The sequence below is a fragment of the Microtus oregoni genome, unplaced genomic scaffold (assembly GCF_018167655.1).
Source record: "Microtus oregoni isolate MIOR12 unplaced genomic scaffold, Mior012 000066F_ref0000041, whole genome shotgun sequence".
NCBI classification, from domain to species: domain Eukaryota; kingdom Metazoa; phylum Chordata; class Mammalia; order Rodentia; family Cricetidae; genus Microtus; species Microtus oregoni.
In genome coordinates, this window is record NW_024543952.1 from 9,927,644 (window position 1) to 9,951,530 (window position 23,887).

The 23,887-nt window shown below is 38.1% G+C and overlaps 1 protein-coding gene across 6 annotated transcripts in view; it reads left to right on the top strand.

Annotated features, from left to right (window-relative positions):
- The window catches only part of LOC121440207 (tumor necrosis factor receptor superfamily member 27-like), a 156,790-nt gene that overhangs the window by 23,897 nt on the left and 109,006 nt on the right, over positions 1-23,887 (top strand). For 5 of the 6 annotated variants that reach the window (XM_041640944.1, XM_041640940.1, XM_041640943.1 and 2 more), the window contains 5 exons: positions 15,384-15,562; positions 16,074-16,159; positions 17,701-17,865; positions 20,738-21,112; positions 22,573-22,983. In XM_041640944.1, the coding sequence (XP_041496878.1) occupies positions 15,384-15,562; positions 16,074-16,159; positions 17,701-17,865; positions 20,738-21,102 (795 nt within the window). In that variant the 3' untranslated portion in view covers positions 21,103-21,112; positions 22,573-22,983. Of the gene's footprint in view, positions 1-15,383; positions 15,563-16,073; positions 16,160-17,700; positions 17,866-20,737; positions 21,113-22,572; positions 22,984-23,887 lie in introns of those variants that run through there. The other variant, XM_041640942.1, reaches the window with a different exon arrangement.

A 23,887-nucleotide genomic window follows, 5' to 3' on the forward strand; every position in this document is an offset into this window, starting at 1 on the left:
CCGACCAAACCTTGACACCTCCCCTAAAAAAGTCAAGACCACTCCCCAAGGCTATTTAAACTGCTCCCCCAAAAATCAGCACGTGGTTTTCCCTCTTTCCCATGTAGTCGCATTGGCAGCTTTCTGGTTTCTCTTGGGACCACCCGAGAGTGCAGGAGTTCAATTAAGCCTGGATTTCTTTCAATTTGGTTTGTTTTGATTTGGCTTGATTGGGATCTTGTGTCGGCAGAGAGCTCGTGTTAGAAAATATTCCTAACATTTACCAGGCACAATGAGTACATGACAGGGGTATTAATTCTAAACTATGCATATAAATTATATCAATTGAATACTGATAACATTTTGACTGCAATAGAACAACTGATAAACCCAATCGATGAATAACTCAGATGCATAGATCTCAATGGAATGGAACAAGGAAGAGAACAAATCAAGGAAATATGACCTTCTCCCCTTGGAAAATATCATAGTACTGGTCCACAATGAGACTGAGTTAGATAAAATCCCAGAAAAAAATATATTAAAGGTGCTAGAAGGAGGAAATGGAAGAGAGGAAATAATGCAGTTATGCTTCAATTTTATTAAATATAAGAGAGTCAAAAACAGTATATTCAATAAAACCATTATAAAAAGCTTTCAAAATTTAAACTAAGAGGATGGCTATCCAGGCTCAGGAGGCATATCAATCACAAAATGGCAAGGAACTGAAAAGATCTTGAAAAAAACTTTCCTAAATCAGAGTAGTTAAAACTCTCTCTCTCTTTCTCTCTCTTTCTCTCTCTCTCTCTCTCTCTCTCTCTCTCTCTCTCTCTCTCTCTCTCTCTCTAGAGATAGATAGATAGATAGATAGACAGATAGATAGATAGATAGATATAGGTAGATATAGATATAAAACTGATGTATAAACTGATGACTTGACCTTTCCAAGCTATAGTTGAGGATGCGGTTTTATTGGAGCTATGAGGGAGAGCACATTTAGATGCATCTGGAAAAGTCCAGAGCAGGGAGAGAAAGTAGTACAATGAACATGGCCAGCATATTGAACCTGGCAATGAGAGGAAGGGTGGAGAGTAAGAGCAAGAAAGAAAGACAAAGAGTATGGGGAAAGGAAATCAAGAGAGTGTAAGAGAGAACTAAACTAAGATGTGTGTGTGTGTGTGTGTGTGTGTGTGTGTGTGAGAGAGAGAGAGAGAGAGAGAGAGAGAGAGAGAGAGAGAGAGAGAGAGAGAGAGAGAGAGAGAGAGAGAGATAGCAAAAAATAGCAAAGCTATAAGAAGAAATGAGAAGCTGGGGAGAGGGAGGCCAGTGAGCTGTAGACAGTTAAAGTAAGGAGCCTGATGGACTGCCAGGAGGGACTGAAATATGGAACAGGTACTTGTGATACTCAGGAAGCCTCAGGCCAGAATGCCCTTTGGTATGCTCATAGGTATCACAAATAGGAATTTGTTCCTTCTGAAAGTGATAAGGAAATGGTTCCTTTGTTAGAGGGGAACTAGCTTCACAAGTTCCTGAGGAAGGCTGGCTTTTGTCTAACCATCAGAACTTTCACCTGGCAACTATATCCAGAAAAGTTATATTGAGGAGATAGCTCATTTAATAAAGTATTTGCTTTATACATGTGAGGACCAGAGTTTAGACCCCTTGCACCCATAAAAAAAAATCCATACCTGGCAACATGTACCTATAATTTTATTCTAAAGAAAAATAGCTAAAAGGATATTTTTTAAAATTTATTTATTTATTAAAGATTTCTGCCTCCTCCCTGTCACTGCCTCCCATTTCCCTCCCCCTCTCCCAATCAAGTCCCCCTCCATCGTCAGCCCAAAGAGCAATCAGGGTTCCCTGCCCTGTGGAAAGTCCAAGGACCACCCTCCTCCATCCAGGGCTAGTAAGGTTAGCATCCAAACTGCCTAGGCTCCCACATAGACAGTACGTGCAGTAGGATCAAAAACCCAGTGCCATTGTTCTTGAGTTCTCAGTAGTCCTCATTGTCCGCTATGTTCAGCGAGTCCGGTTTTATCCCAGGCTTTTTCAGACCCAGGCCAGCTGGCCTTGGTGAGTTCCCGACAGAACATCCCCATTGTCTCAGAGTGTGGGTGCACCCCTCGCGGTCCTGAGTTCCTTGCTCGTGCTCTCTCTCCTTCTGCTCCTGATTTGGACCTTGGGATCTTTATAGGTTGGTTGCAAGCTAGTCTGTTTGGATTTGTGAGCTCCAGACTCATTGAGAGGCTTTGTCTCAAAAAATTAGTTGAAGAAGATATGTGATTTGCATGTGATCTTGCATGCATGTATACACACAATCAGAGATTAAAAATAAATAATTTATTAATGTAACTTATGGCTTTGGAAGAACAAGTAAAGCCAAACCCTAAATCAATATAAAGAAAGAACCATTTTCCAGGAAGAAATTAAAAGAATGGAAAGAACAATCACAATAATAAAACAAAGCAGATAATTAATTAAACAAAGACTTGGTTCTTTGAAAAATAAAATCAAATTAATCCTTAACAAAACTTGTTAAGAGAAAAAGAAGGGAAACCTGTTATTCTTTTTTTTTAAGATAAGGTTAGGGGAGGCTGGTCCCACAAGGGACTGTGGAGTCACTGGAGCCTTTAGAGGGGCCAAGGCAAGTAGAAAACCATGGCCAGGGAGACAGGCAGATAAGCCATGCAGAGAGAGTTTGGGTATAGAGTTTATTTAGTGGGTTATGGAGGGGAAAGGGAAGGAGGAAAAGAGAGATAGGGAGGTGGGGAGAAGGGAGAGGGGGAAGAGAGAGAGAGGCAGCAGTCACCGCTTCAGAAGAGGGAGGGACAAAAAGAGAGAGAAGGCAGGCTGGAGGAGGCAGGAGATCCGCTTGCCTGGGTGGAAGGGGAGGAATGGTTGGGATTGAGTGGTGCTTGTATGTTAAAAGGTCTGGACACCCAGGTGACAGGCTAGCAGATCATAACAAAACTGAAATTGCCAAAATTGCAAGTGAAATGTCAGATTTTATAAAAGATATCAATGGCATTTAGGAAAAATCTTTTAAGACATTTTATAAAAATGTCTCCCACAAACTTAAGACATCTAAAAGAAATGAATGAATCACTAGACATGTGACTTACCAAAATTAAACCAAGATGAGGTAAACAACTTAATAAAATCAAAACTGAAGGATGTGATTGAAAGTACAACAATATTAATCTCACAATGAAAAAGGTTTAGGATGAGGAAGATTTACTGGTCAATCCTGACAATCCTTCAAGAAAGAATCAATGCCAGTATTTCTTAACTTCATAAAAGAAAAAGATAAAAAAATTTACAAAGTTACTTCTATGAATTTAGTATTACCTGATACTTAAACTAAGCAAACAAAACAAAATAAAATGCTGAAAGATAATTATAGACTAGTTTCCATGATAAACAGATAAAGCATTTTTCAATAGCATACATGTCTTAGTTGCTTTTCTATTGCTATAATAAAATGCCACAACCAACAAAACTTATGAAAAACTATTTAATTAGGCTTGCTGTTTCAAAGGCATGGTACCAGAAACAGCTGAGAGCTCACATCTTAAACTCCTGAGTGGGAAGAAGAGAGAGCACTGGGGATAATAAGAGGAAGGGTGAACCTCCAAGTATTCATGATCACATCGTTTTTATTCTAGAGATTTGGAAATGGTCAAGCATGTTTAAATCAATAAACATAATTTATGTAATAAATAGACTTAAAGATAGAAATTGCATAATTATTTAAATTGATTTATAAATGCTTTTGACAAATACAACATCCCTTCATGATAAAAGGAACGAAGAGGTTAGGAATCAAAAGAAAATATCTCCTTTTAAAGGCTACATACAACAAAGCTACAAACAACAACAAACTAAATTAAAAAAATTCCAGGCATTTCCACTAAGATTAGGAGCAAAGTAAGACTGAAGTGTCTCTCCACTCATACTCAGTGCTGGAAGAAGAAGACTTGAGAAGACAGTGTGCTGGTCAGTTTTATGTGAACTTGACATGAGTTAGAGTCATTTTAGAAGAAGGAACCACAAATGAGAAAATGCTCCCACAGAATTAGCTTTTGGGCAAGCTAGCAGTTCATTTTCTTGACTGATGATTGATGTGGGAAGCTTGAGTTCACTCTGGGAGATGTCACCCCTGGGTTGATACTACCAGGCACTATTAAAAAGCAGGTTAGGCAAGCCCCAAGGAGAGAACCAGCAGGCAGCATGCTTCAGTTTCTGCTTCCTGGTTCCTCCCCTGACTTCCTTGAACTATGATGTGGGACTCTAAGCTTGAAAGAAAGTCTTTCTTCCCCAAGTTGCTTTTGGTCATAGTGTTTTATCACAGTAATAAAAATCTAACTATTTTTAGAAAGTTAGACAGATAGAAAGACCATCAGTTCTCATGAATTAGAAAATAATATTCTGCAAACGACTCCACTGCCAAAACCAAAACTACATAGTCAATAGAATCCCTTTTGAATCTTGATGCCATTCTTCGCAGAAATAGAAATAAATAAATAAATCTATGAGGTAACACTAAAGACCCTGGATAGTGCCATCAATTCTGGAAAAAAAAAAAGAGCGAAGAAAGGCATATACCCACCCATTATTTAAGTTGTACTCCAGAAACATAGCAATAAAAATAGCACTATATTGGCAAAAAGAGTTCATTTCTATGGATCAGTGTAACAGAACATAGGACCACAAAGGGCATGAAGCAGAAACAAAGCCAAAAGAGCTTTCCATCTACTAGGAAATAAATATTTCCCCATGTTTCCAAGTAGACTTTTCTTTATATATTATGATATGTAACTGGTCAATGCCTATCTATATACCAGGTAGGTTGACTGGGAAATTTGCATTTGGCAAAAAAGAGTAATATCACGATTGACTAAAGAAATTGAGAAATCAGTTTTAGCATGGTCATCATAGTATCTAGAATGAAATCAGCTATTGATTACTAAAGAATGCCCATGGTGTTTTGATAAGTAGCTAATGACAACATTTCTGTTCAGTTACCTTTATTTAATTTTATGTTTCACTCATGAATTATAAATAAATATCACTGAAAACAAACTATTGCAGAAAATTAACAGTACTTCCTCAGGATATTTTTCTAGAAGTATAATTTGTAAACTAAATATAATTTTAATATTCTTGAAATATATGAACAGATACCACTTTTGAATATTTTTTACTAATTTCCATTACAATTGCATGAATTTTCAATAATGCATAAAGCTTACATGTCCCAGAAGTCAAACCCAAAAAATGAATAATGCATATTTCTATCATCTGTTAATTTTATGCTTTCTTCTGTAATGTTAAATTACTAATTTATGAAACTTTATGAGAGTTTTTGTTACTTTTTAAATATTTGATAGAGAAATATACTAACCTGTAAACTGTTTCTTAGTGCAATATTTACTGTTTGAATTCTAGTCATGTAAGGTACTTAAGTAGACCAACATTGACAAAAAATATTTTTAGTCATTTGTAAATTAAACAAATACATTAAAATCAGAAAATATTTCAATTTATTTGTATTTCATTATTTTATATGTGCTTTTTCATATATTTTGTCTTTTTCATGTTAATTTGTTAATATAGTAATAGATTCTTAAAGTTAAAATGATGTATATTTGCAGATAAACCAAACCATTCTTGATTATGATTGTTAGCTAATTGTTCTCATATGTTACAAACAACTTTTGAAAAGAAATAACTCTACCTACTCCATGATGAGGATCAAAATTTTGTGTCAGCATCATCAAAGCATGTTAAAATTAAGATAAATGTTTCATGGTTATAAAACTGATTAGCAGCAAAAGCATTTAGGAATCTGAATCATTTAAAAACAAAATTCCCTTTGCCTCTTACCTATGAAAGATGATTCTCAACAAGAGTTTTAAATGATAATTTGCATCTTTTTAATTCTTAGGAAATGATTCATTCATCAGTGGAAGAAATGGCTACTGGGGGTAATTTGATAGCATCTGATTTTATCTACAATGCTCATTTCTGCCTTTTAATTGCTTTGCTTAGATGATTTAAATTTAAGATTATCACTGATTGGCATTTTAGAGCTTAAGGCTACCATTTTAGTTTTGTGCTCTCCATTCCTATTCCTTTCGTTGTCTTTTCTTGCCTTCCTGCTGGTTACATAAAAGTATCTTTTAGGATTCCATCTTGATTTATTTGTGCCATTTTTATTGTATTTCTTTGTATTATTTACTTAGCCTTTCGAAGTACTAAAATACACACATGTAATTTTCAGGGTCTGCTGGTTTCAACTCTTTTTCAATTATGAATGTGGAAACATCACTTCCACTTAAGTGTCCACCATGACCATAGAAACTTTTATAAAAGACAGTGTTTTGTTGAGGCTTGCTTGTGTTTCAGAAATTTAGTTCAGCATTAGCATGGCAGGAAGCACAGCAGAATGCAGCTGATATGGCACTAGGAAAGGAACTTTAGAGTTCTATGCAGGCAGCAGGAAGAGAGAGAAAGACCTTGGAACTGGTTTGGGGTTTTGAAACCTCAAATCCCACTTACTCAGTGATGCAGTTTCTTTCACAAGGCCACATCTTCTCCAATAAGACAACACCTCTTATGCCTATTCAAATAGTGCCACTGTCTGATGACTAAACATTCAAATAAATGAGTCTATGGGCCTTTCTTATGCATACACCACACCCGCTATATATAATTGTTAATTGGTATCAGACATGATATTTTAGTATAATCACCAAACAGGATTTATAAAAGTTATGAAGAGAAAGGTTTTTTAAAAAACTATTTTTTTTTTAGTTTTTCAAATTAAAACCTGATTGCATCATTTTCTTCCTTCCTTTTCGTCCCTATTACCATTACTTAATAATTCCTCCTTGATACTGGTATCCTCTTCTTTGGGGAAAACTATTTCTCCCTCTCTGGGCATTCTTTAGTTGTTTGTGTATGGTTGAGGCCTCCTGGCTTTTCCCATTCACTTTAACATGTCTATGTTGTCCTTGTTCTGCTCATGTTTAGGCATTCACATTGGTTAAGACTACAGGTGTATTTCTGACATTACGAGAAATCAGTCTCATAGCAAACTTCTTTTTTTTTTTTTTTTGGTTTATTTTATTTTTTTTAGTTGTTGCAAAAAAAAATTTCCCATTTCCCTCCCCCTCCTTGCACACATCGCCCCCTCCCCCTACTCCCCTCCCCCTCTCCCCCTCCCCCCCCCCACTCCATTCCCCCTTCCTCTCGAGAAAGAAGAGCAGTCCAGATTCCCTGCCCTGCAGGAAGTCCAAGGTTCTCCCACTTCTATCCAGGACCAGGAAGGTGAGCATCCAAACAGGCTAGGCTCCCACAAAGCCAGTTCATGTATTAGGATCGAAACCTAGTGCCATTGTCCTTGGCTTCTCATCAGCCTTCATTGTCCGTCACGCTCAGAAAGTCCGGTTTCATCCCATGCTTATTCAGTCCCAGTCCCGCTGGCCTTGGTGAGCTCCCAATAGATCAGTTCAACTGTCACAGTGGGTGGGTGCACCCCTCGTGGTCCTGACTTCCTTGCTCATGTTCTCCCTCCTTCTGCTCCTCATTTGGATCTTAAGAGCTCAGTCCGGTGCTCCAATTTGGGTCTCTGTCTCTGTCTCGATCCATCGCCAGATGAAGGTTCTAAGGTGATATGCAAGATATTCATCAGTATGGCTATAGGATAGGGTTATTTCAGGTTCCCTCTCCTCAGTTGCTCAAGGTACTAGCTGGGGACATCTCCCTGGACACCTGTGATTCCCTCTAGAGTCCAGTCTCTTGCCAACCCTAAGATGGCTCCCTTAATTAGGCTATATATTTTTCTGCTCCCGTGTCCACCCTTCCTTTATCCCAGCCATCCCATTCCCCCAAGCTCCCCCCATTCTCCCCTTCTCAACGTTTCTCACCCCATTTCCCCTTAGCTCCATGCCACCTCATCCCCAAGTTCCCAGGTTTTGCCCTGTAATCTTGTCTACTTCCCATATCTAGGCGGATGACTATATGTTTTTCTTTGGGTTCACCTTCTTATTTAGCTTTTCTAGGATCACAACTTATATGCTCAATGTCCTTTATTTATGGCTAGAAATCAATTATGAGTGAGTACATCCCATGTTCATCTTTTTGGGACTGGGATACCTCACTCAGGATAGTGTTTTCTATTTCCATCCATTTGCATGCAAAATTCACGAAGTCATTGTTTTTTACCGCTGAATAGTACTCTAATATGTATATATTCCACACTTTCTTCATCCATTCGTCTATTGAAGGCCATCTAGGTTGTTTCCAGGTTCTGGCTATTACAAATAATGCTGCTATGAACATAGTTGAACAAATGCTTTTGTCATATGATAGGGCATTTCTTGGGTATATTCCCAAGAGTGGTATTACTGGATCTTGGGGTAGGTTGATCCCAAATTTCATGAGAAATCGCCACACTGATTTCCAAAGTGGTTGCACAAGTTTGCATTCCCACCAGCAATGGATGAGTGTACCCCTTACTCCACAACCTCTCCAGCAAAGGCTATCATTGGTGTTTTTGATTTTAGCCATTCTGACAGGTGTAAGATGTTATCTCAAAATTGTTTTAATTTGCATTTCCCTGATCACCAAGGAGGATGAGCATGACCTTAAGTGTCTTTTGGCCATTTGAATTTCTCATAGCAAACTTCTTTATCCATAATATTCCATGAGTTTTAGATATAGAAGTTGTTTTGTAGGTGTTTCCATTGAGGCTGGGAACTACGACTCTGCATTATTATTTATGATCTCCTTTTGCAAAGATAAGTTTCCTTGATAAGAGGTTAGGACTACACTTATCTGTGGGTGTAAAGACAAATATTTAGAATGTGATTGAAGATATTGGTGGTTTAGTTAAGTGGCGGTTATAACTTCTTCAAGATCTCTGACTTCACTAGCACTAGGCGGTTGACAAGGTATCCTGTACCAGGCGTGATGTCCCTCTTGTTGAGGCAGTCTTAAATGAAATTAAAAAGCTCTTGGTTACCAGCAAGGTATATAAGCCATTGCTGTACCTGTTAGGTTTATTGTGTCATAGAAGTCACTGTTGTGTTTCATAGGTGTCATAACTGGGTTATGTTAGTTGTGTTCTTCCTTTGGAAGCTCTGGATGGCTCCATGATCTCTTCTGGAAACATGAAAGCTACTCCTCATTGAGGATACAGTCAAGTTAGTTCCAGCACAGGGGCATCTGAGCCCTGTGCCTAAAGTGCATACTGTCTTTAGCAACAGGGACTTACCTTCTACGTTTGAGGGCAATCAATGTCAACAGCAAAAGGCTGTTTTAGGAGTCTCTTGGACAACCCTGACCAAAAATTCAAAAAAAGGTTTCTTATGCCTGGTGTTGCGGGTTTTGTGTTAGGTTGCTTTTGGCTCTTGGAAAGAACATTGCCAACTGAGAGCATATGTTGATGTATTTTTATGTTAAATAAAAAGAAATTTTTATTTAACGTATGTACATATATTTATGCATAGAGTTACGTTTAATAAGATTTTTTGGTAAATAGTTAATAGTGTGATTCCTTGTGACTTTTTAAGACATGTTTACTGTTATTTTATCCTCATCCCCATTTCTTCTATATTTACCTCCTCCCTTCCATAATTATAGCCTCTTTGTCCCATTTCCCTGATCAGATCATTAATACCCGGCTTCTCCCTGCTTTTCTTATCTCAAGCCTATTTTTTTTTTATTGAGAAAAGGAGAAAAAAAAACAAGTTTCCATCTCCTCCCAGCCTCCCATTTACAGTGACAGTGTCCTTTGCTTTACAGAAGCTTCTCAGTTTTAGTGGGTCCCATTTAGTCAATGTTGCCCTTAATGTCTGTGCTTCTGGCGTTATACATAGGAAGCGATCTCCTGTGCCCATCTCCTGTAGGGTATTTCCCACTTTCTCTTCTATCCTTTTCAGTGTGTTCGGGCTGATATTGAGGTCTTTAATCCATTTGGACTTGAGTTTTGTGCACGGTGAAAGATGTGGGTCTATTTTCATTCTTCTACAGGTTGACATCCAGTTGTGCCAGCACCATTTGTTGAAGATGCTTTCTTTCTTCCATTGTATACTTTTAGCTCCTTTATCAAAAATGAGGTGTTCATAGGTTTGTGGGTTAAAATCCGGGTCTTCTATACGATTCCATTGGTCGACTTCTCTGTTTTTATGCCAGTACCACACTGTTTTCATTACTGTAGCTCTGTAATAGAGTTTGAAGTCAGGGATGGTAATGCCTCCAGAAGATCCTTTATTGTATAGGATTGTTTTGGCTATCCTGGGTTTTTTGTTTTTCCATATAAAGTTGATTATTGTCCTCTCCAGATCTGTGAAGAATTTTGATGGGATCTTGATGGGGATTGCATTGAATCTATAAATTACCTTAGGTAGAATTGCCATTTTTACTATGTTGATCCTCCCAATCCAAGAGCAAGGGAGATCCATCCATTTTTTGGTATCCTCTTCAATTTCTTTCTTCAATGCCTTAAAGTTCTTGTCAAATAGATCTTTCACTTCCTTGGTTAGATTTACCCCAAGATATTTTATGCTGTTTGTGGCTATCGTGTGGATGGTGAAGCTTCTCTGATTTCCCTCTCTGCTTCCATATCCTTTGTGTATAAGAGGGCGACTGATTTTTTGGAGTTGATCTTGTATCCTGCCACATTACTAAAGCTGTTTATCAGCTGTAAAAGTTCTTTGGTGGAGTTTTGGGGGTCGCTTAAGTACACTATCATATCATCTGCGAATAACGAAAGTTTAACTTCTTCCTTTCCAATTCGAATCCCCTTGATCCCATTATGTTGTCTTATTGCTATTGCTAGAACTTGAAGCACTATATTGAAGAGGGGGGGGGGGTGGAATCCAGGAGCGCGCAGGAAGCCTGGCGCCAGAGCTGAAGGTGCCCAGCTCCCTTACAGGGGACCCTGAGGCCTGCCCGGTAGGCAGGCACTCACCACTCTGGGTGGGTCGCCTTAGTTTAGGAGCTTAAAACTGTACTTGAGCACTGGTCCTAGCATACAGCAGGGGAGGGTTGGGGAGGGGTGCTGGGGTTGCTGGGTCGTGCCTCAAGCCTATTTTTTGAATGGTTTATTTGTGAATTGTTTTTGCTTTTGTCTGTTTGTTTTTTGAGTTCTTTACATTTTTTTATGTTAATCCTCTGCCAGATGCAGAGCTGGCAAAGATTCTCTCTCATCCTGTGGGGGTACTCTTCATGTGATCATTTCTTTAGCTAAACAGAAACTATTTAGTTTTATGAGATTCTACTTTATAATTTTGTGAAGTCAGTTGTTGACCTCAATTTCTGGGCAATTGGAATCCTATTTGGAAAGTCCATTCCTACACTCATTTCACATAATATACTTCATATATTTTTTCTCTCGACATTTGAGTTTTCACATTAATTCTTTGTTGTATTTGGAGTTAGATTTTGTGAAAGACGAGAGACACAGGTCTCAGATCTTTCTTCTACATGGGCACATAATATTTTCCTTACACCATTTGTTGAAGATGCTGTCTTTTCTCCAGTGTATGTTTTGGACATTTCTTTAGAATGTTAGATGGATGTGGTTATGCACTCTCAGGTTGGATCTTCAGGGTATTTTTCCCCAATTGTCATCATGTCCAATTTTGTGTCATTACCATATTGTTTTCACTACCGGACTGTAATAACCTATTTGTATGTGTATTTGTTTGAACTTATTCTATTCTAATTGATAGTCATATCTGGTTATTCTTTTTCTATATTTGTGAAAATTTCAGCCTTTGTTTCTTTGGTTGTTTTTTGACACAAATAATTTTGATTTTCCTTTCATATGTTGCTTGATTATAACCCCAAAGTTCTCCAGTTATTGTCTTCTTTTTGCCTATGCTAGTCTAATTTTCCTGCTGTTTGAACTGCATTCATTCTATTGTTTTATCTTCAGGTTCAGCGATTTTTCTAATTTCCTGTAATTAGCGCGCCCAGTGAATTTTGTTTATCTATTTAGTTATTTTTATAACTTCAATTTGGCTCTTTAAAAAATAATTTCTTTGAGCTGAATATTGTTAGTTCCAGCTCTCATGCCAGCATTCAGAAGACAGGAACAAAACAACTTCAAGCTTAAAGTCAGCTTGAGCACTTTGTCAAAAAACAAACTTGCCAATAAAAAAGTCATTTATTTGCTGTGGTGTTTTAATTTTCTCTCATATTTAAATGTAATTTGTAATTGCTTGTCAAAACAGTTTTTATGGGTGCTTTAAAATCCTTGTTAAGCAATTCCAATAATTGATTCATTTAACTGGTAGTGCCTGTTGATTGCCTTGTTTTCATTAATCTGATTTTCTTGATTCTTGTTATCAAAGATGTTTATAATATCTGATTATTTTTTCCAGGAGACTCAGAGTCTTACTAAAATCTTCCATTTTATCAGGCAGTTGTCTGTGTTAACATACATGCCTTCTTTGTAGATGTCAGTTTGAAAGACTAATTTTCTATATCCTGGGAACATACATTATTGCGTCTATATTCTTTTGGGAGGTACTACTGGGTCTTGCATTACTCTGCTAGACTACCTGATGATTGCAATGATGTCTTCTTAGAATTTTCTCTATTTGTCTCATATTCTCATATTCAGGAATCTCATAAAATCTTTTAACCGAAAGCCATAATATATATGCAAAGACCTGTAGGGTAAAGAGAAAGCAAAAATATATAAATAAAGTAAAAATGAAAGTAAAAAATAAGATAAACTTTTAAAAAGGGAAAACCCTGACCTGGCATTATGAAATGAGAAATGTCCAAGGATACCATTGAGTTCATTTTTTATCAGCCATCTACTGCTGGGGGTACAGGCTACCCTTAAGAGTTGTTTGTTTCTCCAGTGACACTCACTTGGAGAAAACTAAATTTTCATTTGTAAGTGGCTATCAAATGAAAACAGTTTCTGAAATAGGTAGGAATGGGTACATTTGTCCCCTTCTCTTTTCAACTCAAGGGTAATATCTGGGCGGACTCATGTAGGACTTGTGTATGCTGCCTTAGTCTCTGTAAGTTCATGAGTGCTTTTGATCATGTTGATTTAGAGGGCCTTGTTTTCTTCATGTCCTCCATCCCCTCTGGCTCTTACACTCTTTCCAACTCCTCTTCTTCAGGGTTCCCCGATCCCTGAGAGGAAGGATTTGATGGAGGCATCCCATTTAAGGATGAGGGTTCCAAAATCACTGTCTGAGTAATGTTTGGCTTTAGGTTTCTATATTTTTCCCATCTGCTGCAGCTGCACAAAGAAGCTTCTCTGATGATAACTGAAGAAGACACTGATCTATGAGTATAGAAATTGTCATTAGGAGTCGTTTTATTGCTACTCCTTTATTTAGGACAGCAGTATTTGGTCTTATCCTAGGTCACTGAGATATCTAGTCTCAGGCTTTTGGTCCCGCAAGCAGTGTTGGATATGGCTTCTCTCTCATGGAGTAGACCTTATATCAAATCAGTTATGATTGGTTACTCCCACAAGCTTTCTGCCACCATGGTCCTAGCATGTTTTGTAGGCAGGTGACCATTGTAGATCAAAGAGTTTATTCTTGGGTTAGTGTTTATGCTTCTCGTTTGTTTGTGTGCAGAGTACCATCTGGTACCAAGAACACTAGTCCGCATAGGTGAAGCATCTAGGTAGGCAACTACTTGAATTCTCTGTCTTTAGTGAGTTGCGTAGGTTGTTGTCTTCAAAAATGGACACTTGAGGTCAGTTTGTGTAGAGTAACCTATACTCTTTGCAACAACCCGAGTTATTTGGGCATTCCCATGGGACCACATTGGCCAACAACTCAATTAGATATAACCCATTGCTTGGACTGATGGCGTCCACATTTTTGATAAGAAATGTCCAGTTGGGGTTCTGTCTCCCCCATTATTTGACAAATTCATTTAGAGTGCCTTCATATATGTGCATACTTTTGGAAATGTCTACTGCATCAAGTTTCCATACTAGTCCTAAAATGACCCTTAATTTTAGTTTTTTCCGTATATTCCCTCTCTCATCTCCCTTTTTCCTCCCCCAGCCTACTTGATCATCCTATTCCAGTATTCCCACCTGTCCATAACTATCTATTCTAGTTCTTTTCTCTAGAGATGTCTATTCATCCCCTCTTTGGATTGTAACTTTATTATAATTGACTTAACTATTGGCATCAACATATAATGCATGCCATATTTGTCTTTTCTAGGGCCGATATTTTTTTCTGGTTCTATCCATTTACCTACTGATTCATTTTGTAACAGGAAAATAATGTTCCATTTATTCATCTGCTAAAGGACATCTAGGCTGTTTCTAATTTCTGGCTATTATTAATAGAACAGCAATGGGCACTGTTGAGCAAGTGTCTCTGTAGTATGATATAGCATCCTTTGGGTATATGTCCAAGAGTTGTATGGCGAGATCTTGAGGTAGACTGATTCCCGTATTTTTAAGGAACCACTAGACTGATTTCCAGAGAAGGAGAGCTAGAATAATCTTTACAGTATGTCTATTACAATCTCTTCAAGTTCTCAGTTATCTTATGCGCAGAAAAAATAGGTTGGGAATAATATTAATAGCATCATTGCATTGATACCTAACTTGAAGTAAAAGCCAGAATAAATCACTTATCCAGTGAATATTAAAACATTTTTATTATACAAGAGTAAGATGTAATTTTTCATCATTATCCAGCATTTACTAATATGTGTTTTACCTGTGAAAGTTAATCAAAAAGATAGGTACTATCTTTTATGTCAGATATTTGCTAGTACCCGTCTTTTGACATACTGTAAAATTGTGCTTTCTTGTACTTTTTATACTTAATAATGATCAGTTGATTTGTGTGTCCTGTGCTGTATGATAAAAGCAAAGTGTATTATTTCTGAGGACAAAATGTTCTCTTTTACCCGATGCTTCAGTCATGGTAGCACAAAAATGAAACCTTTCATGTATGCTCCATTGTGGCTAATGCAGGTCAGAACCCTCATTAAATCTCTAATAGACCGAGGGTGAGTAAGCCTAGTCTACAGAGCAAGTTCCAGGACAGCCAAGAATAGCTATGGCTACACAGAAAAACCCTGGCTCAAACAAACAAACACAAGAGAAATAACCTTTTGTTTTCACATAGCTAAAGTTTTCAGGTTCTTTTCCATAGTGTGATCTTGTTTGTTTTAATTGATGCACTTGGCTTTACTTCATTTTATATCACTATGCTGGTTATTTCCATTTCAATTTTCCATGTTGGTTACAACCTAGAAAATTGGTTCAGTGACCACTTAATATGGAGGGAACTTGTAGTTTGAAAAATATTGCTTTATACTATATTCATTTGAGTCCTAGCAGATACCCTCTTAGAGCTTTTCTTAATACTCCTATATTTCAGGATTGTGGTTATGGAGAAGGTGGAGATGCATACTGCACAGCCTGCCCTCCCCGAAAATATAAAAGCACATGGGGGCATCACAGGTGTCAGACTTGCATCACCTGCGCTGTCATCAATCGGGTCCAGAAAGCCAACTGCACGAATACCTCTAATGCTATCTGCGGAGACTGTATGCCCAGGTATGCCATTAAATGATATCAGTCTTTCTGGAACTTTTTAAAGCTATTTGATGTCGCTTATCATCCTACCACTTAGACCCTAGTAGAAGTATTCTAACTACCCATGTCATGATCTATTTAAGCTCTATGAATGGGAAGCCATATATTCCTAACTATATCCCTATATATAAAATACCTGGCAAATTATCAAACACAGATGAGTGCTTAAAAGCTTTCTAATCTCTCTGATAGTCTAAAATTTAAAGTAAAAATGTTGCTAGACAGATTGCACAGAAATCATGAAGAAGTTGGTCTCATGACTGTTAACTCCCCTTTTGGCTATAGAATGTGATGGCTTAAGAAAATGGTGCACTGAATCACACATGTCAGAGATCCCACAAGGGTAGGTACTGCGTCCCATGCAGGAAACATGAGGGAAAGACTCTTAGATATTCCCCACAACCTCAAGAAGGACTGTTACAAGTCAATTGCTCGTTTCATCCCTCCACATTCCTTTCTGCTCTGATCACAGGTTCTACCGAAAGACGCGCATCGGGGGCCTGCAGGACCAAGAATGCATCCCGTGTACAAAGCAGACTCCTTCTTCTGAGGTTCAGTGTGTGTATCTATTTTTCTCTGCTGTCTTCCCCCCAAACCTCTGTGTGTCAATGAAGTCAATAGACTTCTTTATTCCTGTAGAAGGAAAATACTCCTTAGTACTCCTTCTATTGCATTGTTGGTAAAGGCAGTCGCCCATGACTAAACCTCAACTTTGCAGCATTCAAACTGATTAAACATCATTTATTTCCCTTGTTTTGAAAATTGAATCTAAATGAGGAAATATTTTTATTCATGCTTTGTGAGCTACTTGGCTGGGTTTGGTGGCATAATGAATGTTATAATGTACTTTACATATAATAGCATTTCTACACTTATTAATTGCGATTATAGTCAATATTGCTATTAGAGTCGATACACATGGTATAAGGAAGTCCTTAGGTTTTAGACCACATTAATATCTGAAAAAATAACTAGAATATCGTCTATATCCATGTCACTTGTCATTTACTTGTTTGTCTGACTTCTATAATTTTTGTCTGTCTTCTAATATAGTCTTTAAAGTATTGGTGTATCTCTAACAATCCCTAAAAATCATGATAAATAAAACAGAATTTGCTAAATACACATAAGTATAGAAATATAAAGTCCTAAATTAGCTGAGATTCCTAGATAATAAATCTTATTTTTTAAATATTTCCTTCAGCGTTTTAAAAGAACAGATATAATAACCTTCCCCTTTCGATCCTTTCTGAGTCCTCTTCATTCCTTCCCTCCACAGAAACAACCACTGTCGTGAAATTTTAAGCAGCTTTTTACCAGACTATCCTATGGCAATTAACAAATCCAATGTTTCCTTTCATAAGGCCAAAGCCTTCTTGTATCATGTGCCTATGATTGCTAGACTAGGTAGTGCCCAGTTCCTTGTCACAGAATGAAATGATTGAGATGTATCAGCTCTTTACTGACTCAGTCTAGAAATGCCATGCATTGTTTACACTCAAGGTGCATTGGCTACAAGTATGTTGATGTTTTTGCTGTAAGGGTGTAAAGAACATGAAGAGTGTGTTGTTAATTCATGGGCATATTCCTCTGCTACCTTCTCCACTACTGTTTAAATATTTTTATTACATTCTGTATATTCATATTCTTAGACAATAGTGCTAGTATTTTGTATTTTACAACATTTTTCTATAAAGGTCATCAAGCTATTCTTCACTTCGTTTTTCTCCACTGGGTTATTTATATTAACCAACAAAAGGTCTTTTATGACGTCTTAGGGGCTAAATCACGACTTGCTGATCTAGTATTTACTGATGAGCATTTTAATTTGTTTCTATTTTTTTAGGTTCTATTACTAAACATAGCATGAATGAACCACAACAGCAGTGTCTTTTGGTTAGTCATGCTAATTTATATCGTGCCTGCAGCATATGAGTTTTGCTTTTTCATTATGATCTTACCTAATTTCAGATAAGAACATAGCAGTCCTGATAGAGATGACCTAAAGGAGATGTAGCCTAAGGATCTTTAGGGCCCTTTTCCGACTCTTAACTGCCCACATTGACAGACTCTCCTATTCTTTTGTTGTGGTTCCACAGGTACCTTCCAGTTGAGTTTAGTGAAGGTAGATGCACACGCTGTTCCCGGTAAGGAAGCCACGCTTGTCGCACTGGTGGGCAGTCTGCTGGTAGTGTTTGCACTTGCCTTCCTTGGGCTCTTCTTCCTCTACTGCAAGCAGCTCTTTAATAGACATTGTCAATGTGGTAAGTGTGTCTGCTTAACATTTCCCATGAAACAAAATTAAGACACAATTTTTGGTAAAAGAGGAAGATTTTTGAGATTATAAGTCAAGGTGCCTTCCCTATCACATTAGAAAATCCCAGGCATCATGCTCTGTCATCATGTGGGAACTATCTGGCATAGCATCAAAAAATATGGAACATCAAAAGGGCTAGAGTTTACCTGGAAGTTTAGTAGACCAGTTTATTAGGCTTTAAGGGTTCGTGGAGAATCTCCCTTAATGGGAAATCACTTGGTAAAGAAACCCAGAGACCAATTATCTAACCTTTAAATCATAGTGTAACTCAAATTATATAGATTCTTTAGGTTTATTTATTTTTAATTTTCAAAATGATAGATGGAATGGAATAAGTTGTTTAAACTGTTTTCTCTATGTATGTATTAATAGATTCTGAAATATCAGAATTGGAGATTTAGATATACCTGAAACATGACTAATAAAAGTTAATGAGGTCTACAGTAAGTGCTGTCAATATAGGAGTTTCCCAAAACTGGATAACTGAAGGCATAGTGTTTAGTCAACATTCTTATGTTTTTCTGTCTTCCAAAATACTGCTGCTGAAGATCCGGCCAAAGCCATAGGAGATGGTGCATTAAAATCACGACAGATTGAGAACACTTTTACTTTTGTCAACTTCATCTATCAGTCAATGTAAGACAGAAAGTATAGTTCATCAGGGAGAGAATACAGAAGAGGTGGGATCATCAGGACTAAATAAGACATTAGAATCCCAGACACGAATACCAGTGTTCAATGCAGCTTTAGTGCAATTAACAGAAGCAAGAACTAAACAGGGACAATGAAAAATCTAACATAGCCTAATAAATAGACCTGTATTAGCAAAGGAAAGGATGGACTTTACTGGATACAAAAACTGTCAGGATTCAGTATCTAAATGGATACTGTAGCTGAAGCAGCACATTATTATAGCTGCATTCTGTTTGTGTTGGAAAATCCTTCTTAAATAGAACTTCCTTAGTCAGTTTGGCTCTAGAGTCTATCAGTGATTTACCTGTGCATACTCCATGTTTAAGCAAAGATGAATCTAGCATTTCATGAGATGTAGTTTTCCCCTCTTGATTCTCAATGACCCTTCTTCAGCTTTACTTCAGTCTCCTTAAAGCTCCTGTGGTAGCTCTGACAGTTTAGACAATGGTGGACCACTGGATCTCTGTCTCATTGACCATTCAGTCTTTGGAAGGTAGTGTGTAATGTAAGAATTCTTGCCCAGTACTGAAACATGGGTAATGAAGTGTTTGGGTCACAGGTCTCAGCAAGGTGAATGTGATGAGACATCTAAGACCTGCCTGTATCCCTGTTCTTCCCTTGGGAGAGAGAACCCCCTTTCTATACTATTGCAGTATCTCCTTGGAAACATAAGGACAGGTAGCGTCCTTATGATTTCCTTAGGAAAAAATGTGCTTATTAGTACTCACTCACTTACAGACATTCCATGGCTTTGTAAGGGAGGGCAACCTGATGTGAATTAAATCCAATGCAGATGCAGGAAAAAGGAATAGGATTGTGACATACTAGAAGGACCATCTCCTCTCTAATCAAGAATCCATTACTCAGCCACATCCATTTGCTACCACTGTGAAACCTTCCAATTTTCAAATAGTCCAGACATTTGTAATTTTGTATGAAATTTTCTTATGCACTCACGTAATTTGAACAAACTGTGGAAACGCGGTCACAGTGGGGAAACATAAAGACACAGCAACTCAGTTTGTAACCTAATATTGAGTCTGACTCATGCATGAATGATGAATTGCTTATCTTTATCATTGTTGTAACAAGTTGTCACATTTGATGGCTTGCCTCAGTTTCCACAGTTCGGAAGTTTAGCACGCTGTATGGAATCTTAACGAGGCCACAACCAAGAAATTGGCAGGACTGTGTTTCTTTCTGTCTGTCCGAGGGGAATCTGTTCCCTCATGAGTCTGTAGAACTGAAGTCTTATTTTCTTGGTGGCTGTGCGTAGAAGGTCACTCCCAGCTGCTAGAGCAGTGGTTCTCAGCCTGTGGGTCATGAACCCTCTGGGGGTCAAATGATGCTTTTACAGGGGTTGCCTAAGGCCATCAGAAAACACAGCTATTTATAATTCAAAGCAGTAGCAAAATTGTACTTTTAAAGTGGCAATGTGAAGAACTGTATTAAAGGGTTGAAGCATTAAGAAGGGTGATAACCACTGCTCTAGAGGCTGCTCATATGTTTTGGCTCATGGCTCTCTTCTTTGTCTAAAACGAGCAATGGTATAATGAAGTTGTTTAGAGAGATGTTATGCCACATCTTTCTATATTAATGCTCGGTGTCATTTCTGCCTTCTGACACTTATCAGGATGCATCTAGCAACCTAGAGAAATGGAACTAAATTAAAATGTTCATCATTAATCACAGAATAAAAAAATCATGATTTATCTTAAGGATTTTCTGAACTCATATGCATAATTCAAGATAATCTTCCTATTTTAACATCCACTACCATAATTCTGATTGCATGGTTCCTTTCCCATGTAATATACCCAGATCATGGAAGAAAGAAGCACATTAAAATACCTTTCCTACAAAGCGTTTATCTCTAGCTGAAGAAATTTGTCTTCCCTAATCCAGCATCTAAAAGACTTAATGTAATACCCCAAGGAAAGCATGTCTCTGAAATGTGTCATTTTCACCTACTTCTAGATGCTCTGGTCCTTCAGGAAGAAAGAGGGAGTCTGGCTCCTAGACCCCCTCACCCCTCCTATAGTTGGTGCTCAGGAAGAGATACCCTGTTGAGAAGAGACCCTGATTTGAGGAGGGGTGACTCAGTGGCTTTCTGCTTTGAGTTGCAGGAGGTTCGTTGCAATATGAAGCTGAAAAGGCAGTGGAGGAGGATTCTCTTTTCCCCATACCACCTGGCCAGGAGACCAGTCCTGAATTTCCAGTGAATGAGATCAAGCCACTCAGCTCCATCTTGGATGACGACTGCAGTTCCACACGTGGCTTCCCCACCCAGGAGTCCTTTACCATGGCCTCCTGCGCCTCAGAGAGCCACTCTAAATGGGTCCATACCCCCATTGAATGTACAGAGCTGGACCTGCAAAAGTTTTCCAGCTCTGTGCCCTGTACTGGAGCTGGAACCCTGAGGGAGAACACAGTTGAAAGCTCCGGAGACAGCCCGGAGCTCCGAGTACCTTTTCAAGTTCCCAGCCTTTGACTCTACTGAGGTGAGCTAGAAAAATGTGGTTAAAAGACCAGGAGGTGTGGGCCACTCTCAACAATTTTCCAGCCCCAGTTCTATTGTCTGATAGGGCTTGGGTGGAAGAATGGCAGGAAATGAGGCTGGTAGAGGTTGGAGAGGCAACAGTTGTGGCACTAAGTCTTTGAGCTAATTTTACATCAGATTTGGAAGCCAACAATTGTCTGGAGACCTGGCAGGCTGGCGTGATGCCAGCTTCTTCATCTGGACCCTACTCTTGACTAGTCATATTGTTTACTCCTTTCGTTTGTATAAACACAACACCATCATACAAATATGCAACTCTGTATTCAGATGAACCCTGGTTCCTGAACAGCCTTATGATCTTGAGGAAATCATTTTACCTCAGACAGTCTTCTGCTCATGAGTTAGTGTGAGGATTGAATGACAACATACGCAAGTGTCCTTTATAATGTCTTCATGAGAGGTGTTTGTACCATGATGGCATTTCCTTCCTTTCCCTGTGTTCTGTCACCAATTACAAATTCCTTCTATATCCACTACATTTTTTTCTGAACTTCGTAACTTCATACCTTTGAGGTAGGCAAATGAGAAATATGCTAATCTCGTTTTAAATAGGCAGAAACTGAGCCACAGAGATGAGAAGCGGTTTGCTTAAAGACAGAGTAATCCATTCTCAGAACTAGGCTAGAGCCCAGGATTCGCAGCTCCATTACAGAGTTCATCTAACTCCATCATTGGATTTTGAAATCTATGTGTATGTTACCTCAATATATGTCACATATACGTATGTTGTATGCATGTATATGTACATGTGTGTGTATAAAAACATCATGGATAAAAAAACAGAACATACACAAAATTCATTTGTGCTTCATGTGCACTTTGCATACATAACCTGAAGGTACTTTCATGTGTTATTAGTACAAACTCATGTGTAAGCAAGTGTGCAATTTTTCACTTATGGTATCATGTCAAATAGGAATAAAATTTTGAGTATTTTGGATTTTGAATCTTTGAATTTTGCCCTAAGGACACCCAATCTATTTCTTCGTCTAGAGGTTATGTAGTTCTTGTTCAAATATTCTAGTGAAAAGAGCTCACAGCTGCCCAATGTGTATTACACTTACAACTGACAAACTGGAGCTCAATATAAAAAGCATAATTGTATCTTGTACTCACTTATGGGTTCTAGTTCTTTCCCTGGGTCACACATCTGACTTCTCTGCCATATCAACCACTTTGGGTTTTTATTAAGTACATGGTACTAAAACTTAACCCAGTTTCAAGAAAAAATGTTTTTTCTAGTTTGAAATAGGATAGATTTGTTATCTCCATGGCTAGGTGAGAGATTTCAGCTATTGTGCCCTAAATCACTGGTCCAAACACGAACTTTTAGAGAAAAGAAAGAGGAGGGTGGTGATTACACAGCATCACAGGATTCTAACTACTCCGCTCTTTTTCTAGGTCTCTTTCACTCTTGGCAACCTTGCCAGTGATTGTTCCTGGACTTTCCTGCTCTACTTCTATTCAACAGCTGTAGCATGGGCCTGGGGTATAGGCCCCACAATAATCAGTACTCTAAAAACGGGGTACACAGGGCCCATCCTACAAGAGAATTAAATCCCCACCATTTTCCCAAGACTGGCCTTGAACATTTTTTTGTTTTCTTCTTTTAGTCTGGGGACTCAGAATTCATAGCCATGAAAATGGCTATGGGCCAGTTAATTAATTATAGAGGTGGGGGGAATAACAACAAACAAGGTCAAATTTTCCTGCCTGTATATTTTTTCTTCTTATATTTTTTGACAGGTAGATCTGAGAAAGGGTTTTACAGAATTCTGTTGACATCTATATACCACTTTAGAGAGAAAAATAAAGTGCTTTTCAATTTAGCTTTCTGCTTTGACTCTCTCCCCTAATACACACACACACACACACACACACACACACACACACACACACACACACACACACACTCATGCATACACATAAAATGGAAGGATATATATATATATATATATATATATATATATATAGAGAGAGAGAGAGAGAGAGAGAGAGAGAGAGAGAGATCATGGGGGAGGCATGAACACACATACACACACACAGAAAATGCATACACACACACACAGAGAGAGAATGTCGGAGAATATATAAAAAGAGATATGATTGAGGTCTGAAGCCTTAATTTTACAATTCATGTCCTAGATTTCTGTACCTGTGATTGCTCTGAAGTCAGAGTTTGCTAGAGTCTGCATTCTCAAAGATTAGGCTGCCAATAGTCTCTGCTAGGATTCAAATTAGTGTCTTTTAGATTTTAAAATTACCTTTTTCTTAAATGTCTTTCCATTTTTATTACTCTAATATTCTTACCCTTTTCCCTCCCAGTCCGGTCTTGACTGTCAAGTTTCTGAGGAGAAGGAGTAGAGCAGTAAGGAGCAAAGGGGACCATTTGGTGCTTTCTTGGCTTAGAGAATAGTCAGTCCATTTCTCTTAAGCTTAAACCTCCAGTTTCACATGCTTCTCAGTATGAACTGAAGCCTTTTCCTTCATGACCTTTCTGTGGAACATGGCAGATGTGACCCTCAGGACTTAGATGTGAGCATCCCATACTGGTTATAAGTATCACCTTATTCCAAAAAGAGCCACTAGTTTTCATGCCTTTTCCCTCCTGGTGGTTCAGGTTTAGATGGGGGAAAGCGGTCAAGTGAGTACAGAATCTGGATCTTTTTGCTTGGGAGTTTTATATACACTCCACAATGCTGATGTGACTTAATTT